Source organism: Nicotiana sylvestris, chromosome 1 (assembly GCF_000393655.2).
Source record: "Nicotiana sylvestris chromosome 1, ASM39365v2, whole genome shotgun sequence".
Taxonomy (NCBI): Eukaryota; Viridiplantae; Streptophyta; class Magnoliopsida; order Solanales; family Solanaceae; genus Nicotiana; species Nicotiana sylvestris.
The window spans coordinates 64,508,710-64,519,551 of record NC_091057.1 but is presented as its reverse complement, the minus strand read 5'-3'; the positions used below and the strand labels follow the sequence as shown (position 1 = coordinate 64,519,551).

Sequence of the window (10,842 nt, the reverse complement as noted above, 5' to 3'; positions counted from 1 at the left end):
TTCTTATTTTATTTTATTTTGGAAACAAACATGGGACGGCGCTTGAGTTACATTTATAGGTGATTTTAGAAAGAGGAAACAGCAATGTTTGAATTATGTTTTCTTTGACTTCTTCACCATACACATCTATATCATTCCCAGCCAAACTCTAAATTTTCTATGAATTTAATGGAGAAATTAGCTATTCAGCAAGCAAGCAAGCTTTCCAATATTTGAAGTAATCCCACTAATTTAGGAACATAAGCTTATCTATTCCACAGGAACTGCTGAGACAAAACAAATTTCAGATGCGACTTTAGATGTTGATTTCTTAAATTTTTAAAGAAATTCACATATTCAGTCTATGTAGACAATACAATAAATAACAAGCGGTTAAAAATATTGAAAAGTTTAGAAAATCATTAAGGAGAAATTGTTGGACTCCCCAATATAGTGACAAAGGAAGTAACATATTTTAATTGACAATATAGAGATTTCAGTAAGCATAATTCCACAAGTTAGTTAATATATACCTGTTATAAGAACATTTTCGCTGTCTCTTCAACATTTTTCAATATTTAAAACAATCTACTGAACATCTAAATCTTGACCATGCTCTGTAAAGATTACTGATTTTATTTTATTTAGATCTTGTCCAATGTGCTTTATTATTGTATCTTGCTCTGGTATTAGAACATCAGATCTGCTATTACAACATGCATTTCTCAGTCACAAATTATCTGACTTAATGTTAATGGTCCAACACTACTACAGGCATTCCCAGTATGATGTGAAGTTTCATATGCTCACATTCATTACTTTTAGCAACTCATGTAAGTCAGACAATATTAGCAACTTACGATTTTAGAGATTAAAAAAGTGCTTAGAACCAGCAATTGACATTTAAAGATTCATTCAACAGAAGTATAAGAGGCTACAGCAGGATGCAAATTTATAGGTTGTAAGACGGTAAATACATTAATATATCACATTTTACAAACAATTCAGCAGATGAGAACTCGACTTTTCTCTGCGTTTTAATATTGGCAACTACCATGAGAGAGCACTTATATAGGTTATAAAAAGGCCTGCATTTTTCTTACAATGCTCTCAGGAGAATGATCAAAATGAATACAACGCAAATTATTGACATTTTATAATATGATTAACAGGTTGACAGATATTCCTGTAGTAACAGCTCACTCTATCGGATAAGCGCTGATATTCCTGTAGTAACGGGTCAAGAAAACCTCACGTTCGTATACCTGCTCAAGACATCTAACTCTCTGTTCTGGGGTTGCAGGATCATTAATTATATTCTTCAAACTGACTTTAGTTTAGGGACACAAGTACATACATTTATCTTCCAGGAGATGCAAACCTTGATTTACTTCTACATCGATTTAGAATTGGATCCTTTGGTGGTGATAAGTTGACTGCCTGACGCATAATCTCTGCAGTACAAGATTTTCAACATCACAAAAAAATCATATAAATCAACTAGAATTAACTCAAAAGGCCTTTAACAATAGCATAAAAGCATTTGCAGAAAAACATAATTAAATTGATAGAGTTAGACTTCCTCAGAAATACTAATGCAAGATCGGAAAGAATTTGACCATTTCCAGACTATAGTCACCAGTTAGCAATTGCAGCAGTGTGTAAATCAATCACTTCATGTTGACATGAGCAGGGGCAACATGTGAAAAAAATTATACTCTAAGAAAAGTGGCATCGTTTTACCCCCTTCATCCCATTTTATTTGACCTGGGTTAACTTTCAGAAAGTTTAATTGAAAACAAATGAATTATTATATTGAGGTTGACAGGCATAGCTCAAAGTTACTGCCTGAGAGGCAAATCTTGCCGTTTTAGGCAAGAATTCATATATCACAAGCAACTTAGGTCAAATATAATCCCATAGGAGTATAAAACATGGAAAACTCCGATGACAAGGAGCTTATCAATCACATAACTACAAGAGTTACTAATTGCTCCTCGCAGTCTTTTCTGAATCAGTAAGGAAGGACAGCAGGAAGTACAGGATTAGAGAAGACTAAAAGAAGTTAAGATGACTACCACAACTTTAATCACCTATAGCAACTGTTAATCAGATCACTGTGGAGGAACAGAAGTACATGGTAAGATACAATGACACGGAAGAGGTTCAACAAATCAGTGGCTCAGAGCCATGCACGTCATTCCGCATGACATTGAGCCTTATAAATCTTTAGCTGATCTTGGAAAACTGGTGTTGATTTTGGGCGAATAACTTGGATTAGTACAATACAATAAGCCTTCAAAAAGTTCACCCAAGATAATCTTTTTTTATTTCATCAGTCAAAGAATTTCGTTACTCCATAAACACAAAGTTGGTGTCAAGTATTATGCACAAGACCTGTATGAGACTTTTCTTGAGACAGTTTCCCCCAAGCAGTGTTATCAAAGGCGAAAAGCGCAAAAACGCTCTAAGGTCTGTTGGGGCTTTAAGGTCTAAGGTCTGAAGCAGCATCTCTTTCAGCACTTCCAGACTAAAGATCTGGGCAGACAAAAGTATTTTCTAGGTATTGAGTTATTTCACAACGGAAGTATGCCTTAAACATTCTTGAGGAGACTGGAATGATGGGTTGCAGACATGGTGACTCTCTTATGGATCCGAATGCTAAGCTTCTGCTTCGACAGGGGGAGCCTCTTAGATCCTACGAGATATAGGAGGTTGGTTGGCAAATTGAATTACCTCACAATGACTAGACCTGACATTTCTTTTTCGGTGAGTGTTGTAAGTCAGTTTATGGATTCTCCCTGTGATAGTCACTGGGATGCAGTTGTTCGCATTCTTCGGTATATAAAGTCAACTCCAAGCAAATGGTTGCTATTCGAGGATCGAGGCCACGAGCAGATTGTTGGGTACACAGATGTTGATTGGGCAGGATAACCTTCTGATAGACGTTCTACGTCTGGATATTGTGTTCTAGTAGGAGGTAATTTGGTCTCTTGGAAGAACAAGAAACAAAATGTAGTTGCTCGATCTAGCGTCGAAACCGAATATCAGGCCATGGCTATGGCAACGTTTGAGCTAGTTTGGGTCAAGCAGTTGCTCAATGAGTTGAAGTTCGAAGAAATCAGCAAGATGGAACTGATGTGTGCTAATCAAGTTGCTCTTCATATTGCGTCAAATCCGGTGTTCCATGAGAGGACTAAACACATTGAGATCGACTGTCACTTTGTCAAAGAAAAGATACTCTCAGAAGATATTGTTACAAAGTTTGTAAAGTCGAGTGATCAGCTAGCAGATATTTTCACTAAGTCTCTTACTGGTTCTCGTATTAGTTACATCTGTAGCAAGCTGGGTACATATGATTTATATGCACCGGCTTGAGGGGGAGTGTTAAGTAGTTAGTCATGTATAGTGTCCCACATCGGGAAGTAGATACCTATTATTATGTAATCATTGTATATAAATAGGATTGTACAACACTTTAATTAATAGAATAAGATTTTTTCACGTGCTTTCTCACACGCTCGTTAGCAAGGAAAAGTATACCTTAGAGCCTTGATGACAACACTTCGCTCAACATGTTTTGAGCCTCGCTTCAAAGCTTAAGCACGCTTTAGCCACGCCTTTGATAACATTGTCCCCAAGTTTGACCAATTACCCACAAAATATATTCTTCTCACACCAAAAATAACTTTGGAATAAAAAAGATTTCTTAATGCTTTTACGTTTTTCTAATTACTATAAAATACTCATCTATTCTTATCGTTCCAATGTTCCATATACTCCAAAATAGAATATAAAATGTTTCATAATAATGAGAAAGAAGTACAAAGCATTAAGATACCTTTTTCATTCCATCAACTTTGTCTGTATTAATTTTTAATGAACTAATAGTTTTCTTGATTTTCGCCAAACTTCAGTATACAAGAAGTGTACAACAAACTTTTTTCATATTATTCTTAATGTTGCACGCAATGGTACTCTTGTAACCAATCTAATAGCCTATTTGGCCAAACTTCTAAAATCAACTTATTTTGAGAAGTGTTTTTTCTCAAAGTTACTTTTCTCATAAGTACTTTTGGTGAGAAGCACTTTGTGTTTGGTTAATTAAGTTGAAAAGCACTTCTGAGCAGCAATTAGTGTTTGGCCAAACTTTTAAAAAGTGCTTCTAAGTGTATTTTTCTCAAAAGTGCTTTTCAAAAAGGTGCTTATAAGGAGAAGCTACTTTTTCTGCTTCTCCTCAAAAACACTTTTTTTCTTCTAAAAGCTTGGCCAAACACTTCAACTTTGAAAAAAACGCACTTTTTTTAATTAAAAAAAAGTGTTTCTAGGTTTGGAGAAGCTTGGTTGAATAGGCTATAAGATAGGTTTTGCAAGGAATAAAGGTCCCTGCCCCCCCTCCCCCCCCCCCCCACACAAAAAAAATGAGAAGATAGCCAAACTTTCTATGTAGCCTTCGTTTCAAAAGGAATGAAAAGGGTTCGAAGTAGAGGTCAACCTTCTAATTGTCGGTCTCAATTCCGACATTAATTTTTATTTTTTATCTTTCTGAAAATAAAATTAACAGTAGGTCAAAAATACTACTCCCTCCATCCCATGTGATAGTATTTGAGTAGCCATGGAGTTTGATAAATTAAAGAAAACTTTTGACATGTAAGCCGACTATATGCAAAGTACCATATTAAATAAGTAGCGATGAGAGTTCCACATGTCTTTTCATTTTAAATAAGTAGAAGTGAGGATCCCAACAATGCACGCAGTAAAATAGGGATGCTGAAATTAGATAGTGTCCAAAAAGATAAAGATGTTACTATTTTCGCACAAACTAAAAAGAAAGTGTGTCACATAAAATGGGACAAGAGGAAGTATAACTTAATTTTTTTTTAAATTTAAGACATTTAATGAAAATATATATAGAATGTTTATGGTCAAGGAATATGCCATATAAAGTGAAACAAAGCGAGTATTAGTCACCTATTCCTACCAAAATAATGCAATTACATTAGTGCTCCTGCATACGCACAACTCTTCCATTTTTTCACAACTTCTCAAATTAGAACCATTGTCCACTCAACATATTCCTACCAAAGTTCTACAAAGACATTATCAAAAGGATGTGTGAAAGGAATATTGACGACCCTTGCGGCTGTGATCGAGTCAATCTGAAACTTTCTACAAGTTGAGATACAAAAAGCAACTTGCAAATCGGACTGTATTGAACACACGATGTCCTAGCTAATACAACTCAATGAAGCAATGGAAGAGTTAGAAGGCTGAAATCCCTAATGACTAGCAAACAAACTATGAAAGAAATAAGAAACCGGCAAATACAGCACTCCTAATATTATTATCTTCGTTCCATCTTCTTCTTTTTTGACAAGTGTCTCTTATCCAAATTAATTATTCGATTTCCTTTTTCTTCCCAATTTACTATATCTGATGCCACCCGTTCACCTTTTCCTTTTCTACACTGTTTTACTCTAATTTGATGTTTTATTCAGACTTTATTCTCTTAAATTCTATAATAATATATTCTATATTTTGAGGCATGGAACAATAAAGCTAAAAGAAGTAAAAAATCAGCTGAATGGGGGAAGCTTCAACAGATATGGACTGCCTCTCTGTATTAAGAAAAAATCCTCAAGCAATACTCGTCAAAATTAATTTAGTTATAAATCTTAACCAAGAAACAAAGGGTCCAACTTGCCTCGTTTCCTTTGCAACTCTTCATCAAGCTCTTCTTTCCACCTTCTTTGCCTCTCAGAGAAGCTTGCAGAAATAGCAGATAATTCAGTCTTAGTACACAAAGAAACTGAATTTTGTAAAGAAGGAAGAATAGCACAAATGCATTATCTACCTTGAATTAACTGCTTCACGTTGAGAACCAAGAAGATCTTTCCATTCATTATGCCTCGGCAACTGAGCTTCCTGAATAGCTTCACCATTTAGGCCACCAATATTTGATATTCGCTTGGAATGAGTCACTGGGCTGGGAGCACAAGCACCTTCAATGGCAGTAGAGAGCCTTCTGCTAAGCATACGTTTTGGTGACCTGCTTTTTGGTGGTAAGTTTATGTTACTTGGAACATTTTCCTTGTTCCCAGTGCCAACGGGACTCGGTGTGCTGGAAACATTCAAGGAATTGTAGAATCCTTCATATAGTGGTGTTTGCAGCTTCTTCAAGTCCATTGCCTACATCAGTTTACCAATAAATAGAGATAAGACTGGAATTCCACTAAGGGGCCTCACAAGTTTAGAAATTTAACTGAGATAACATTATGGTTGGTTGCACTGTAAGAAAATAACATATAATGATCAGAGATAAGACTTTAAGGAGGAGCATGTTCAAGTAGTGATTTACTTTATCTTATCAAAAAAATTCAAGTCTGTGATAACATATGGTTGGTGATATCGTATGAAAATTTCACACACTGGTGAATAGCTACCTTTTCATCAAGGAATGCCCTAATTTTAGACTCTGTCAATTCATCATCATCCTCGGCTGCAGATTGCCCACTTGGAAATGTGAAAGCAAGATCCTCCTTGTATGACATGATGGGGTTATTAGTGGGCTTAATAGTTGCTTGATCATAATGCAGGTTTGCTTGACTTTTCGTCAACTCGGGACTTTCATCAAATTTGCATGGCCAATCGTTATCAGGTTCACACATAGGATTAAAACTCTACATTCAAAAACAAAAGAAGATGTACATTTTGTTTTCTCATTCATAATAACAAATTCTATACATAATGACAAAAGGAAACTGCACCTTATAATTAGCAGGAGAATGCAAATCTGAACTGCATTTCACAGATGCACCAAACATAAAATCATCATTATCCATCTGGCACATGTCATCATCAGAGTTTCCTAGTTTCCAGAGTGACTCTTTCCCTAAGGAATTCTCGGGATATACAGTGGAGCACCTCACAGCGCTAACACCACAAACATCTTTCAAACCATTGCAGGAAGCTCTCATATCAGGAATGATTCTGCAGCATCATAAGATCCTTAGTTTGTATTAAGATAGAGTCCGTGAGTGATGAAAATAACCTTCAGATATCCAAATATAGGAAAAATAAATGCTTACGAGGTCCTAACATCCATCCTTTGCGCCGCCATGTTTTCGGGGTTTCCCTGTTGATTGTCATATTAACTTTATTTTAACAAAAGTATGATGAGGATTACAGAATGATGGAAAAGTTTATACAATCTCTAACCATAAAGGATGAGCGAAGAAAAGGGCGAGCTTCCTGATGTTCTGCTGTAACAAATGGATGCTGCACACAGTTACCAAAGACAAAGGTTCCATCAATGACAAGCTTTTTTATGTTTTGTACTGTTGCTAACCAGTAGGCTTTCCACAAGTCAATTTTATACATGCTAGTAATATATTAAGCCTCAGTCACCCCAACAAACCACAGATAATGTCAATCCAATAAAAATTCAGAATTGAAGGACCAATTTCATGAATACCTGAAGCAAATTTGATGCAGAATGCCTCAGGTGCGGTTCCCTGCCAGAATATCAAGTCAAAAAGCAAGAATAAGGACACGAAGGAAGACAGGTAATAATTAATAACTTGAGCATCTCTTTGCATATGCTGTCATGGAAATAATCCAGCTTTATGTCGAATTCCCTAGGAATTTCCCCAAGAAAGGAAACGCGTAAAGTTTAGATAGGGAATTACTGATAAGGTGGCAGTAGGGGGAAGTCAAGCAGAAAATTCAGACATACTTCTGCAAACATTTTAATAGGAAGTCCTTTGCTTCAGCAGAAAGATGCTCTGGGATGGGGGGATGGGATTTGGTTGTCCCTATATGGAAGAGAGCAGCAACCTGAAATAGTAATGTGTCAGGCACGAAGGTAACAATAATATTGAAATTTTCATGTGAAGTCACAATGTAATTAATAAAAGTTAATTGAAACTCATGCCTACCTCCTGATACTGCTGGCTCCAAGGAGGTTTTCCTGTAGCCATTTCGATAATAGTGCATCCGACACTCCATATGTCAGCAGAGCTACCATGTTTAGTAGAACGCAATTAATGTGGTGTCAGAATTGAAAAAATGTAGGGATGTGCAGAGCAGGAAAGGGAACAAACACCAATTCAGAATAAAAGGCATTGTTTCAGGAGACAAAAGTGCTTCTCCAGACACTAGGACATTTGGGCACTAAAGGGGAAATTTAAATTTGTACTGTAAACTTGAATTTTATCAATTTTGAGTTACAAGGTTAAGTAAAAATTTCGTAATGACACAAAAGATGATTATTTTGTTGAAGGATCTCAATATTTCTTTCCAGTGTTGTAAAGAGGGTCATGCATTACCATCTGTTTTTTGCAAAATTTCCCTACTACTGCAATTTGGGAAAATAAACATTGATGCTATTAACAATAGAGGAGAACGGGTGAATTTAACTGACGTATTCTGCTGGTGATAATTCATGTGCTATATGAGAAATCAATTGCAAATTTGTCTCTGCAACATTTATTTGGAGTGAATAATTTTTCTCAACTTCATTTTGACAAAATTAAACAGGATTTAATTCGTTAATACTAACTAGTTAACGAAAAATAGGTCGAATGTGTTTGTATTAGTTTTCTCTAGGATCAGATTGTTCAACAATCCAATCATCTGAGTACCAATTCAATCCTACTTAGATTCTCTACTCTGAAGCTACTAGATGAAATTCCCACCATATGTATATATTGACACATGAGGGCACTGTTCTGTGGGTGTACAAGTAACCAGTTGAAAAAACTATATACTACAAGATTACAGACGGTCCTCTCAACAGTCCACACACCACAACTTGGAGATTATATATGAAATAACTCTACTCACAAGCTATGGCCAGTCTGCAGAATGACTTCGGGAGCCATCCAGTATGGAGTACCCTTCATTGACTTGGCACCAGTCATAGTAGCCTGAAGCAGTCAAGAGTCAGCTATAAAAGAATACTCCAACCAATGATACCAAAATAATAAGACAAAGATGCCAAAAAAGTCCATACCAATTCAACAACCTTCTTGGATGCACCGAAATCAGCAAGTTTAATGCAACCTTTATTGTCAACAAGTATGTTTGCTCCCTAAATGAAAAAGATATTTCACCAAATAAAAAGAGCCATGGAGAGAGCATGCAGGAAAACGAGCTAAATCCCATGAGAATAGTTGGAGAAAAAATCTACCTTAATATCTCTGTGCATAATCCCATTCTTATGCAAGTATTCCAACCCTAATAACAATTGCTTGGTGTACATTCTTATAACCTGATTCAGCACCCATAATGAGATTAAGAAGGTTAGGAATCCACGGCCTGTGCTGACAAGCAAATTTCAGTTGGCAGTTGCAGAAAATTAAGTCCATTGCGACAAACAAGAAGAGGTAGAAGTGGCAACAGATAGATTGCCAGTACTTAACGTTTTCCTAAAGCTGACAGCACTTACAGATTCAGGGAAGGATCCAAATTTTCCCAAAAGTGACGAGATTGAGCCACCAGGAACAAATTCCAACAATATATTTAATGATCCTGCCTCTCTTGCAGTTCCCAAATATCTCTGAGGGAAAAAAAAAGCACAGTCAGAAGAACTCTATCCACAACCTTATAATATTCAATATACAACAGAATTGCGCTCACCACTATGTTGGGATGGGAGAGATTCTTCAATAGATTCACTTCTTCCTCAAGCTCTCTAACATGAGCCTGTTAATTACAAATACAGATCAGCTAATTGAAAGACAAAAGAAAAGAAAAAACTAGGAACCTTGGCATAGAACTAAACACATTTTGGTCCTTTAGGAGGCAAATTGATCATAGTAAACAACTGCTGCTGCTACTACTCAATCTCAAATTAACTAAAGTCATTTATAAGAATCCTCTATACACTGGTAAAACAATTTATCTTTTAAGAAAATCGATCATACTAGGTGAATAAATGAAGCAATCAGCTAAATAAAAACCGCTTACTTGTGCTCGCTCTCTCGAAGCACCATTCATCGCAATCGAAACCTGCAATTGAAGAAAACCAAACAAAAAATAATTCAAAATACAGCAAAAATCACAAATCTCTTTAAAAATTGAAAATTATTATATGAACAACATTACTAAACAACTGAAATAGCAAAATAACGAAATTCACCTCCTTTATAGCGAGTAACTCTCCAGAATCAACATTCATCCCCATATAAACCCTACCAAAAGCACCACATCCAATCATTTCACCTTTCCTCCACCGGATTGGCGGAGTGTCATCTTTCCGAGCCTTCGCGGGCAGCTCAGCTTTAGAAATAGACGGAAGAGCAGGAACATGAGCTTTCGAGAAGATTCCAATACTCGATTTGCGAATGCTCGAACCTAGTTTCTCAACGAAGCCTCCGAATCCGCTGCCGACACCGGCAGCGCCGGTATCGAAGTCTCCGGACTGCTTGAAAACCAGAGATCGGCGAACGGAGCCGATGAAATCCTGCATTGGAGAGAGATTTGGAGGAGCAAAGAGTGAAGTTGTGTGCGTTAGGGTTCAGTGAATCGCATTTGATCGTTGGGAGTGAGAGATGAGAAGAGGGAAAAGTGATTTGGGGGTGGGGGGGATTTGTTTTCAAAAATAAAATAAAGCTTCTTTTTTTGAATTTGCGCTCCCACTGTTCTTGGAGTTTGTGGATGTGTCCATCTGTATTTATTTAAGTTTATTTACGCTTTTACCCAACCTAACGGCATTTCCATTCGGGCGGAGACTCTTCGACTAATACTTAAAACAGAAAACGCCTACAAATGTCACTCAACTTACGGAAATGACCTATTGATGTTATCCGTTAAAAGCTTGTTATTTTCATGTCATTACCGTTGTACATTTGGCCCATCTAT

At 36.5% G+C, this 10,842-nt stretch overlaps 1 protein-coding gene across 1 annotated transcript; it reads right to left on the bottom strand.

Annotated features, from left to right (window-relative positions):
* Positions 1 to 906: 906 nt before the first annotated feature.
* On the bottom strand, positions 907 to 10,604 carry LOC104217755 (mitogen-activated protein kinase kinase kinase NPK1). The gene is made up of 17 exons (XM_009768066.2): positions 10,121 to 10,604; positions 9,949 to 9,990; positions 9,619 to 9,684; positions 9,428 to 9,538; positions 9,170 to 9,250; positions 8,993 to 9,070; positions 8,824 to 8,906; positions 7,917 to 7,998; positions 7,715 to 7,815; positions 7,454 to 7,493; positions 7,198 to 7,257; positions 7,068 to 7,114; positions 6,747 to 6,969; positions 6,423 to 6,659; positions 5,834 to 6,168; positions 5,684 to 5,745; positions 907 to 1,433 (listed from the first exon to the last, which is right to left on the bottom strand). Exons 1-17 carry the CDS (start codon positions 10,448 to 10,450, stop codon positions 1,339 to 1,341), a joined length of 2,073 nt encoding a protein of 690 aa, XP_009766368.1. The 5' UTR covers positions 10,451 to 10,604; the 3' UTR covers positions 907 to 1,338.
* Between the last annotated feature and the right edge of the window lie 238 nt (positions 10,605 to 10,842).

Bases quoted from the DNA above. Each gene is read 5' to 3' on its own strand.
- LOC104217755 (XM_009768066.2), bottom strand. From the start codon at position 10,450: ATGCAGGATTTCATCGGCTCCGTTCGCCGATCTCTGGTTTTCAAGCAG. The intron at 7,494-7,714 runs GTATGTCTGAAT...ATATTCTGGCAG, and splicing joins CTATTAAAATGTTTGCAGAA to GGAACCGCACCTGAGGCATT. The intron at 7,115-7,197 runs GTTAGAGATTGT...GACAATCAACAG, and splicing joins TTCTTCGCTCATCCTTTATG to GGAAACCCCGAAAACATGGC.